This window comes from Gobius niger (assembly GCF_951799975.1).
Source record: "Gobius niger genome assembly, chromosome: 1".
Classification (NCBI taxonomy): Eukaryota; Metazoa; Chordata; class Actinopteri; order Gobiiformes; family Gobiidae; genus Gobius; species Gobius niger.
The window spans coordinates 49,351,286-49,363,784 of record NC_136852.1 but is presented as its reverse complement, the minus strand read 5'-3'; the positions used below and the strand labels follow the sequence as shown (position 1 = coordinate 49,363,784).

General features: G+C 41.3%; 1 protein-coding gene across 2 annotated transcripts in view; it reads left to right on the top strand.

Moving 5' to 3' along the window:
- The window catches only part of LOC306971040 (sarcoplasmic/endoplasmic reticulum calcium ATPase 2-like), a 43,130-nt gene that overhangs the window by 10,573 nt on the left and 20,058 nt on the right, over nt 1–12,499 (top strand). For both annotated transcript variants that reach the window (XR_013793429.1, XM_079567167.1), the window contains exons 4-5: nt 532–636; nt 1,577–1,715. Coding sequence is in view for 1 of the 2 variants with exons in the window: in XM_079567167.1 (XP_079423293.1) it covers nt 532–636; nt 1,577–1,715 (244 nt within the window). In the remaining variant the exon portion in view is untranslated. The remainder of the gene's footprint in view (nt 1–531; nt 637–1,576; nt 1,716–12,499) is intronic.

The window sequence follows — 12,499 nt, the reverse complement described above, 5'->3', positions numbered from 1 at the left end:
AGCCTGCTCTGGCAGGTGAAGTTGGTCGCGGCACTACCTCACCGCTACTCAAAGGGGCGCGATTGCATCTTCAAAGCGGTGCAGAATATGCCGAAAAAATAATTATTTTTAAAAAAAAAGTAATGTTGTTTTATCTTTCTGTGAAGCACTTTGGTCTTCCTTTTGTTGTTGTAAGGTGCTATATAAATAAACTTTGATTGATTGATTGATTGATTGATTGATTGATTGATTGATTGATTGATTGATTGATTGATTGATTGATTGATTGATTGATTGATTGATTGATTGATTGATTGATTGAATTCTTTAGCCTAATGGAAAATGAGGGGCGGGCCGGATTAAATTGCTTGGCGAGCTGGACCCAGCCCCCAGGCCGGGGTTTGCTCAGGTCTGTAGAATAGGATTACTGTTTATAGATTGTAGCTTCTGTTTGGATTGGTTTCCTTTTGATATGTGCAACAATTTGATGAACCAAATGCAGTTTGTCTATTTGAAATGTAGCTAATCTCGTGCTTTCTTCTCTTTTTATAGGTTTTAGCCTGGTTCGAGGAAGGAGAAGAGACCATCACAGCGTTCGTGGAGCCTTTTGTAATTTTGCTCATTCTAATAGCCAACGCCATCGTCGGAGTGTGGCAGGTAAGACGTAAGACGACATAAGTTATCGTCAATAACAATAAATTGTTATTGACAATACTTTTTACGAAGCACCTTATTGGCATAAATATTTAAAAAGGCGCATTAGGCACTGAAAAAGTGTAATATGGGCACAATTTAAAACATTTTTTAAGCATTCCTACCAAAAGTCAGACCCTGATAATGATGTGTTTTTTTTTCTTTTAACTAATATATTTAGTCATAGTATATTTCAGTCAATCACAGGTTCATAACGCTTTGGTTCAACTTGTTCAGTCCAAGAGCTCCAAAAAAGTTTTTCTTTAGACTATGATGGGATCATACGCACTCATGCTTTCTGACAGATGATATTTCCTTATGTCTACACCCAATATCATGTCCTTGTGTATGATATTTCCTTCCTGTCCTTATATTACATAATCAGCAAACTGATATGTCATTATTAGGTGTGATGTTTTTACATTGTAATACATTACACATTGGAAAGTATTTAATGTGACTAATGGGCTTTTCTGTTCAGTGCGAGTGCAATCCAGGGTCATTCATGCCTAATTTAACTCTTGTATCACAAATCTGCACCATTATTTCACATGATGTTGTGTCAGGTGTTTTAAAATATATATATATATATATATTATACTTCTCTTGGCTTATTTTCATATCTATTACAGCAGTGAACACTAAATGGTATTCATTTATGTAATACTCTGTCAGCTTATTGGATAATTCACTTAATCTATTCCAAACAACATTTCATTTATTTACACACACACTCAAAACTTACGAAGCTAAAATAAACCACATTCAATAACGCATCACCCACTCGTTCTTAACACTGAAGTGCCTAAATCCCTCATGTGATGACAGGAGTGGCTCTGTATTGGTTTACACTCTCAGCATTATCAGATTATTTAAGACAAGTGTTGACAATTTCCTCTCGCAGGAACGCAACGCTGAGGATGCTATTGAGGCACTGAAGGAGTATGAGCCGGAGATGGGCAAAGTCTATCGGCAGGACAGAAAGACGGTGCAGCGAATCAAAGCCAGAGACATCGTGCCGGGGGATATCGTGGAGGTGGCTGGTAGGTTGAATTCCCTAAAAAAGCTGGGTAGCGTTAAACGACACAAGTATGGTATTGAAAATTATGTTTATGTAAAGGCTTATAAGGTATAAATGTATAAATAAGGTAAATATTTTTCAAAGTTTGATGCCTGTTGGATCCGGGGACCACATTAAAGAAAGTTATTTAATTGTTTCAGCCCAAATAAATGAAACAAAATTAAAAGAATGAGTATTTTATGGAATAAGTTAACATTATCATTCTGTTTTATGGTTCTATATCAGTGCTCAGTGGTGCCCAAAGTGCGGCCTGGGGGCCAAATGCGGCCCTAAGTGGTTTGTATCATAAACCAGGTATTGTTCAAGCGCTGGTATCGGAAAAAAAAAAGTAACCTACCCAGCCCTACTTATTATAACGTTTCTAAATCTCCACTATTTATACTGTTTTTGGCCAATTTTAGTCTATGGACAACGTTTGCTAATACCCACAAACATGACGGATCTCCATGGTAGCAGTGAAATCATCCTAAAACTCTTATTGCTTTTGTGGGAGTCGCTGAGAAGGAGTTTTAATTTCGAACAGAGCAGTGATTGTCGACACGGGGCCAAATCATGTAATTGATTATTGGCTCCAACCCCCACGAGGACAGTCATTTTTGTATCTCACTGGAAAACAAATTGGACATTGAACCGCTTCTCCATAAATCTTTGCTTCAATTGCCTCCTTTGCATATTACATTACATCACAAACAATGGGCTCAATACTGGAGCATGACGGGCCTCCCCAGCTCCGGCACTTCATGAGAAGCCCACTTTCAAACAGACAATACCCGCCTCACTATGGTCACAGATCACATTTAGCTCGAGTTGAAACCTCCCCTTGTTTCCCGTGAGCCTCTGCCGTCACCCCGAGCGACCGGTGTATTTTCAGATGTTCTTATTAACCCATTGTCTCAAAGGGCCCGGCTCAAATGTTATTAGCATTAACGCCCCATTTACCGCGTCCATAATCTTCGCCACCGCTCTGTGTCCAGGCAGTTTCCCTCGTCTGCAGGAGCTCGTGTCTGAATTGCCGTGGCCCTGTGGACATTATTGAGTAATACATTGATTATCGCAAGAGCCCGCTAGCCCCTTTTGAATCGCTAATTTAGCTGCTGCGATTAGGGGCATGTTTGATTGTGTAAGCAGCACTTTGAAGTTATTTTAAGCCCAGAAAGAATATTTTTTCATAAAGGCTACTGGGGGAAGCTGTTCAAATGCACTTGTTTCTAAAAGTTATATCTCAAAGGCCCTATACTTGTTTCTTTTCTTGTAGTGGAATAAGATTCGATTTGTGGGGGAAACGACCTTTGTGCCCTACGCATCTAACTGTAAAACCTTTGTATTGATTGCACACTTGGCTACTTGTTCAATAAATCAAAACTTTATTTATGGACCGCCTTTCATGCAAGTGCTTTACAGACTTGTGGAGAATTGGGATGCGTTCGAACCACAACTTACCGTTTGAAAATGACGTGCTCTCTTCATTGTTTGTCAGAAAAAAAGTCAGATGGGTTTTTGTGCTTGTCTGGAGAAAATTGCACTTGCCAATTGCAGAGTTTGCTTTCCGCTGCTCCTCTCAGGGTGCACGTTTATTAGGTAATAATGCTGCTATAGCGAGTGTTTTTAGTGTATTGTAATGAAATCGATCTGACCTGGTTGATTGGTCACTGGCTGCCCATTGCATTTTGACAAAATATGCAGAAATTATTTGAAAGGTTGTTTTATCCGGAGAGGCCATAACAATTACTGTATGCATCCAAGGTGCTCCTACACTGCAAAAAAATATTTTCCTCGATTATTTCATTTGTTCTTTGATGTTTCTGTCTCGTTTCAATACATTTGTTATTTATTCGAGATTAAATCCTTTGCCAATGGGATAAGAACATTGGACTTGTCCGATTGGCAGTCTTATAGTCTGAAATGTCATCAAACAAGCAAAGTACTCTTGGTCTGATCAAGAAAAAGGTCAAACTGAGTGAAAACCGCTCAAAAAAAGATACAAATTCTCGATTTTAGTCATTTAATGCTTGATATTCACTTGTTGTAGTGCATGTTTCTCACACAACTGGTTGTAAGTCAATTATCTGAAATCCGCTGAGTGCCTGTAGATCATGTGCCTTTGAAGCATCCTTCAGTAGTGCTCACATAACTTTCCAGATGCATGTGTCGGTATGCCGTTATCACAAACCTCCGTTTAACCCCGAGGCTCTGAAGCGATGCAGTCTTTCAGTGCATAGTGCAGTCTCGTATTTTTAGCCTTCATTCGCTGTTTAGATTATGGCATGCCGTATTTATAGGCAGCAGTGACAGTCGTGGAGATGACAGGTGTCCGGGCCCACCGCTGAGCGCCCGATCACCCCCCACCCCCCCCACCTCCCTCCTGCGGGCCGATGGGAACAGTGGTGCTGCTCTGACGTCGGAACGGCAGAGTGCTGCAGGACTCCTCAGTCACCTTCACGAGGACGAGCACAGGCGCAATGTCAAGTGCAGCCGCCCTTATGAAAGACTGTGCGCCAAATTAGATGCAGGTCCTGCTTTTGCCGATGCACATTGTCACTGGGAAATGTCTCTGGTGCCCTGCCCCGTCAATATGTAATGTATAGTGCTTGTATGCATTCAGTCACGTGGAAGACTGCTCTAATTGTCCTTTGCTCTTGTGAAATCTTGAATCATTGCCCTCTATTAAGATGCAATCAGTGTCTTTGTGACTTTGCAGCAATCCACGAACACACCACTATGGATTTTCAATAATTGGCTGTAAACGCGCTGCTGTACATTGTTACAGTACATGGTCAACAAAAATGTTCCTTTGCGGTTTACCCAATCATTTTCTGTGCGCTTGCTTTACCATATAAAGCTCTGTCTACAGTATCGGTCAATTAACTCTGTGTGCAACTTATCAACTTCTGACAGGGCCTAGAGCATATTTATACAGCGGTGTGTTTAGTATGCTTTGATACAGGGATGTAATGTATCACTGCTGTAGAGAAGAGACGCGAATCCTCCGACTGCAACACTTACACGCATGACAAGCAGAGCCACGCGGGTCACACTTATTTATCCGAAGAAGAAACTTGTGACTTTTCTATAAATATTCAGGACCTGGTTTGTTATTTGTGAGGGCCTCAGTAAATGTCACATAAAAGTTGACTGTCAGCAGCTCGGAGCTCAGAGCTGCGGCAGAGTGGGCAGAGAGATGACTTACAGTGTTTTCAATAACCCCGCCTGTCCCTCATCATCTGCTTTACCAGTGTGTCATAACTTTCATGTGATAGTGAAGGCAGTGGCTCTATCTTGCAGGTTTCTTGGGTCGAGACTGGCGTAAGTTACTCGTTATGGGGAAAATGCTGTAATTATGGATCACATTGGGCCTCACTCTTCTTAAGAAACTTCTTAAAATCCGTACTTACGAAGGCAGTGTCAGGAAATTGTGCCAGATTCATGACACGTTCTTAAGTAGGGAAATCCTTCGCACATGTGTCTGGGTTTGGTGAATCCCAACTTGGAAGCGCGTGCGTGTGAGAACTAATTAGCATATTTCACCGCCTATGATTCACCATATAAGGACAAAAAAGTGCTGCGAGCAAAAGGAACCCAGAGGAGGAAATGAGCGGCAAAACAGGAATCCAAACCTTATCAACAACAAAACCCAAAAGGTAAAAATCTAACCCGCCTAAACCTTTGGGCATGCAAATTAGCTCTCATTACAAAATGTTTAAATTGATATAACCTGTACATCGCAAAAGGTTTTTCCTTCTCTTCCCGTGGGTCAGTCCCTGAAATAGATTTGGTGGCGGCGGCGTGACACTTTGTTCGCTTAGCTCGATGAGTAGAGCGCACACCTCTGCATTCACAAGGCTGTGAGATCGAGGCCCAGGCTCGTCTTTATCAAACGTCAATGCAGCACATTTAATGCTATTTGTGAACGGCGGCATTTGTCAGTAATACATTGGTACATTATTTGCCATCAATAAAAGTAGACTACAAGTGATATTACCAACTTAATTCTGAATAAAGGCATCTGTAATTTATGATAATTATGTTTACATTTTGGAATGCATTAATAGGCCTACATGATCTAATGTGTACAAATATATATGAGTCAGAATGTTGGATCCCATCAGGAGCAGATTGTGAACAGAACTGGAGACTTTTTTGTGCGCAAGAGTCCACCAGACTGTTCTCAGGATTTGTTCTTACAGAGGAACATTTTCAGCAGTTTTGTGAATGCCAAAAATCTTCCTAAGGCCTTAAGAACAGATTTGTGTGTAAGAAAGTGTCGTGAATGAGGCCCAATGTCTCCATACTGCCTGTCCTATTACTCCTTTACTGATCAGCTGTGTTTTGTAGCGAGTCATTTGGAACAGAAGTGCAAGTAATGGTTTACTTTTTTTGTTGTAATTCAATTTTTTTCTTCTGTATTTTTAAATAACCGAGTAACAGGATTACAATGGCAAAACTGGTGATTAGATTGTAATTCCTTTATCAAGTATCTTTTGGTTACTTTTTGTCTACTTTTTTGACAACAACCTAAAAGAACAAAGTGTGGCTGAAAATATAGACATGATTTTAAGTTTATCTCGTCTAAAGGAAAAAATGTTGCAGTCCATTGTTGGTTCAGTGGGAAACAAGATGTTCTGAACTATTAAAAACTAAATGAGCTAAACGGGCCTTTTTAGAACTTAAGTAACTAATAATCCCTTTACTTTATGTGAAGTAACTACATTACTTTTTGAAGGAGTAGTCAATAGGAAGTAGTTGGATTACTTTTATGGAGTAATTCCAACAACACTGGTACTTAAAATTCATTCATACCCAATTTTCTTAATTGCAAAGATGATATTTTCTCTCATCCCTGCTACTTTTTTCCTACCTTTAAATTGCATTCTCTGATTCCAACCCAATATAGTTTTATTTGGGCTTATTAATAGCCCCATGCAAACCAAACATCATGAATAGTTGCGTTTTTTTCTTCTCTACGGCTGTATATGTATATATGTGTATATATATATATGTATATATATATATATATAAAGATTATTCCTATTATTAAAGATAATCGTTGGCAGCTCAGCTCCTTTAGCATTTTCTCTGATGTTTGTTCGTCTTGTACATTTGTCCTTGAAATGCAGTCTTGGGTTGCCATGGCGATGTTGCAGTATGCCGGGACAAAACGAGTTGAAAGTAATAGTGAGTAGGCCTCAGTAAGAACTTCCCCGTGTATGATACATGTTTGCAATACATAATTATGGGCTACAGGATTAAATGAATAATTGTAGTTTGAATAGTTGCAATTAGCAAATCACAAAGACTTTAGTTCCTGAGTCACGTAAATGGCATCTTTGAGATTTTGTTTCTTTTAGATTGTGCTATTTTAATCATGAAGTATTATGTTCACCAAAGCACAGGTTTTGGCAGCTTGGTGGCTAAGTGGTTAACTCTCTAACCTCACAGCTTGAAGGTCCTGTATTCAAATCCTGGACTGGGCCGGGCCTCTCTGTGCTGGAACTACCTGAAACTAGTTCCAGCTCAAATGTTTGTCGTTATGGAAACAGCTGCAGTGGAGTGATCAAGAACATTGACTGTTGCCGGACTAACTGTGCGTTATACAGTTTTAACGCACGCCAGCTCGCCAATCAGAATTCAGTATTCACCCAGACCATGGTATAACTTCAAATGACAAAATATCTTGCTCATAAGCAGACATTAAAACCCTGTTGTTTAGACAAAAACATGTAAAGCATTTGATTCTTCTCTAAAACGTTAATACTGAATGTGTCCAATAATGTTGACCGTGGACAAATCATCACAATAATTGGCAGAAATACCGCAAACTGGTATTTTTCTGAAAATTGTGCAGCTCTGTCCATGAATAAATTAACCTCTGCAAACAAGTTTTCAAATCGAAGTGATTCTTATTTTAGTTTAACAGTGAATGAACTTAATATTTCACAGTTTAATGCTCCTGGACGTGTTTGAAATGGGACACTGTGAGCTGAGTCTTGATTCACGAAAGAAACGGCAAAACTAAGTCAAACTGAAAACTGAGATATTCTCGTTCGGTCCGACACAATTCCGCGTCCGATAATTATCAGCGCAAATATGCAGATCTAAATATAATGTTTTCCTGAAGCACCAAAGTGACCCGTGGCCTGCAGAGGAGGGGATGACGCAGGCGCTGCAGAGCTTCTAGAGGACACCCAGTCAACCCTCTGCTGCTGTAGCGGCTGCTCCGTGAGAGGAATGGCCCAAAGCTAATCTGTATTTCAGCACTGCCTCCTACTCAACACTCACCTACATCCTGTTAATACCAGCTCTGGCTACTTTATAAAGCGCCGCTGTCAGTCAAGTATAGGAGGTTTATGCTGTTAAAAAGTTGCGCAGTGTTAAAAGAAAAGTTGGATCCGCAATGACTTTTCATTCGATTGGACGGCCCTTTGGTGCAGCCGCAAGTTGGTTGTCACTCACTGCTTGGTCTTGTTTATATAAGAAGTGCATTCATGTTTCCAAATGATGACACACCAGACTTTAAGGTAATGTATGGCACTGCTACTGGACCTGGGCTGCACTTCTTATTCTTTAATACGCTTTAAAAACATGATATTGCAGCAGTGAAGCCCAGGCTCTGTTTACCTAATCTCGAGATATTCTTCATTCATACACACAGGAAAAGGAAAATTTGTTTATGGAGAAATGTTTTTCCGTAAATTTGTTGTGAAGAAAAATGATAATCTTCTCAATATGACTGCAGTTGTTTCACACAGTTTATTATGATTTCTTCCTTTCAGCATCTTTGTCCCCTTTCAGAGCAAAACAGCAGCTGTGATCTAATAAAAAGTTAATTTCCCCCCGGTGTTTTCAGTTTAGTGGATTCAAAATAACTAGACAGAAGTAAAAGTGAACTAATGTGTGTACCTTCCACATCTGCTTATCAGTGGTAATGATGTCTGTTCCTGTTTAGATGTTTACTTAGTTTTCATGACCGTGTTGGAGGTCATCACACTCATAGTAACGCTTGCTTCGGAAGCTGCCAGATCAATGTTCCAGCATTGTCTGAAGCACCGTTGAACGACAGCGAGCTTTGTTTTCCCCCTCATCTGAAAGAGTGCGCAGATGCGTCTCTAAACTTGTTTCCTAGACGTTGTGTGGCTATTATATTTACACATAGTTTCTGCCCTCCGAGCGATGTCAATGAAAGCTATCTGCTTGTCTGTTGATCGGGAGCTCCGTGTTCCCGGCAGCCTGTGAAGCTGTTGGGGTCGGCTGCGGCAGGAGGAGGGGAGGGGGGGGCGATTGTGCTGGACAGACATGGCCTTATAGGGAAGCAGTTTGTGGATGCACACACAGGGACCCTGCCCATCACAGCTGTAGTATGTACCGTAGCATGTGGTATTTTCCGCGGCCTGGCAAGCGTCCCCCCGTGGTGGCACTGGTCGGCCGCTTGGCACCGCGTCAAGACTTGTCAGCAAGATCAGGAGGAAGGGCCGCGCCGACCAGAGAGGAGCTCATGGAGTATGCACAAAGAGCGGCGCTTGTCATTCCGAACACATCGCACCGAGGCAGTAGCTTCGGACAGAGAGGAGCTGGGGGGGAAAAAGTGCCACCCGCTCAATAACGCAGAAGTTTAACCCTTAAGATCACTCTACTGGGAGACAGGGGCTTGAGTTTGCAACTTTAATGTGACCTATTGTTGAGTTTTTTGGGGGGGGGCGAAGGTTTGAAACAACTTTTCTTCCTTGCTTCTTTTTTCCGTTTTTAAGTCACCAGTATGTGACCCATGAGATTTCCACTGAAGCGGAGGTTTCCAAAAATAGTCACCTGGACATCTTCAATTATTAACAAACCAGCCTAGATCACTACTTTTTTGAAAACCTTTGCTGCCTACACTTGCAAGACGTACAACAAAATCTTCATAGTAACAAGTAAATTATTGTCAGTACTCGTATCTAGTAGACCGAGACTGCAGTTTAAGCTGACTCCCCTCATTTAAGCACAAAAGGTTATGTTATCAAAAAAGCTGGAAAATGACTGGAGAAGTTTTCTTTTTAGATGGTTATTTTGCAGTAGCAATCTGTGAATGTACAGCAATTACAAACCGTTTTTGGATGTTACTCAACTTAAAGTGCACATGACACATTATACACAATTATGTTTAAGATTTTGCTAAACATTTTACCCAGCTTTCTTAAGTTTGACACTGACAGGAAGTGACATAGATTGAGGCAAACGATTTTAAACTGGTGCCCTGCCGTCCATGTTTTGTCAATGGGAAATGAGTCAAACTGCTTAATCTCTATGTCACGTCCTGTCAAGCTTACAAATTGAAATAAAAATAACGTTTCTTCCCAACATTTTCTTTTAATTTGCGGCTTCACTGAAATAGAATAATAATCATAACTTACAACTGCAGTCATCCATCTAAATAAGTCATATTTTCAAAAGCATTCAAGCCTGTCATATGCACTTGCAACAGTGTGTCTTCCTCATCAATGTTTTCTTGGTAACTTCACGACAAGTCCAAAGCTCAAGCCCCTCTCTCCTGTCTTATCCCCCCACAGTCCCTGTGTTGATACTATCTTCCTGCTTTTGAAGCTTGTTTACTGTCCGCTGAATCATCTCTGGATTAGTTTCCGTCTGACTAGAGCTTTTTGGCCTTTTATTCCTGGGATGAGTTGTTTCTACAGCAACAGAAACCGTTGAGTGCTGTGTGCGCTAAGCCCGGTTTTCCCTGTTTAAGATTCATAACAGACAAAAGCAGAGCCAAGATGGTGCTTGCGTAATCGGCCCCTAGTCAGCACAGGCCACGCGTTTGGAGATGACAGGGCAGGAAGTCCAGTAGAACGTGGACAAAGCCAAACTAATATTTATCTAGCGCTCATGTTTAAGTGTGATGCAAACACTGCTCCGTCATGTTTGTAAGTGCCTTGAGGAACAACCACCACTATTTTCACTACCAACAGGATTACAGCCCACTAAGTAAACAGCACGATGAGTTCAGTCATGTGTCACTATGCTCAGGCTTGTTCGCCTTCCAAACTTTTGCCAAAGGTCTGCTGAGTCACTCTGACAGAAAGAGGAAATGCCTTTCTCACAAACGTATAAAGCATGAATCTAAACACATCTTGCTGATCGCCTGGCCATCCGTGTGAAATCCCTGTTTTGTGCATTACAGTAGCGAAAAAATACAAACGGCACAGTGGACTGGGCCTTTCTGTGTGCAGGTACTCTGGCTTCCCCTACCACTAAAAATTTGTACAATAGTCCAGGGTGAATGAGAGTGCGTGAGCGAGCGTGGGACAACTGATGCAAATTAGCCCATGGCTACAATCCAGTGGCTTGTGCATTACCAAATGACCAAAATAAACCAAATAAACCAATAAATAAATACAAAAATCAAACCACAAACACTGGATGTAGGTCCATTCCCACCCCTGTTGTTTTCCCCTAAGCCAGTCCTTCTGAAACCAAATAAAAATATTTGCTCATAAGTAAAACCAGGACTAAACCAGGTCCCAACATGGGCCCAACTGCGGCTAAGCTAGGTCTAAAATAGGACTAAACCACACCTAAATTGGTTTTAAATGAGAACCAACCAAAAAGAGCATTCATAAAATTGCCTTTAAATAAAGAAATAAAGAACTGCATAGGAGCTGTAGTACCACCTGAAGCTGGCAAACTAGTGCTTGAAACACTGCACTCACATTTAAACTTGGGGTAGGGCTGTTTGCACCATATGAAGCATTCATTATGTTAACATTCTTTGTTATTTATGCATTTATGGATTGGCAAACCACTTTGCTCCTCTCTGTGTCTTTACTGGGTGGAGAACTATATTCATAATTCAGTCTTTGTTGAAGTAGGTTTGGAGAAATGGGAGAAAGATTAATTTTCTTACTGCTCTGAACATGACCAAATACTGTATGGCCAATTCCAGAGATGCCATCTGTATATATAAAGTCTATTTTGATGTTTAGAGGTTACTCTTTTTAGTTTTGCAAGTATAAAGAGGTCACCAATACCGATCATGCCCACTGCTTCTTCACATTGGCTGCAAAAAAGATAGAACTCTACATCACAACAATACCTATTTTAAAGTCTCATTGGACATAAGCTAGGAGAATAACAGATCCTTTTCAGGCATCATGACTTGGCCGCATATGCTCGGGCAGTGGATGGACTTCTCTCATTACAGGATCAGCAGGGGCGGAGTGCGTGAACTGCATGTGTCCCTCGTTGACTGCTCAGAAATGGCCCTCCCGACACGAACAGGAGGTCAATGCTTTGTTCGGCTGCCATCAGCACATGCACCTCCCGGGCCGCTCAGAGAAACACAAGCCGCCCCCAAACACACGGCCAGGACAGGTGTCAGCATGCGTTCCTGCTCCATCGCTGCCTGTCTGTGCCATTGCTGCGGTTTTAGAAGGCGCAGTTGGCGGTCATTTCAAGGGCGTGACTCTCTGTAATTGTTCAAAGTCACCTGTTTCTTCTTTGCATGTCCTGATATGAAGCTTTCCCCACATGATGATGTTCATATACCCTGTCTCAGGCCAAAAGATGCTGGGAAAGACAAAGCGGAGTGACTATTTTCTAATGACCCTTAAGATTCATAATAATAATTCAGACCAGAGATGCACTAATCCGGCTTTTTTGCTTCCAACACAGATACCGGGGGTTTGAGTGTCTGCCGATATCCTGTATGTACCAATACCAAGAGACTTTCTTCAAAGCAGTTCCTGTAGTGAAAAAGTTGGTCCTCTTTTCGCC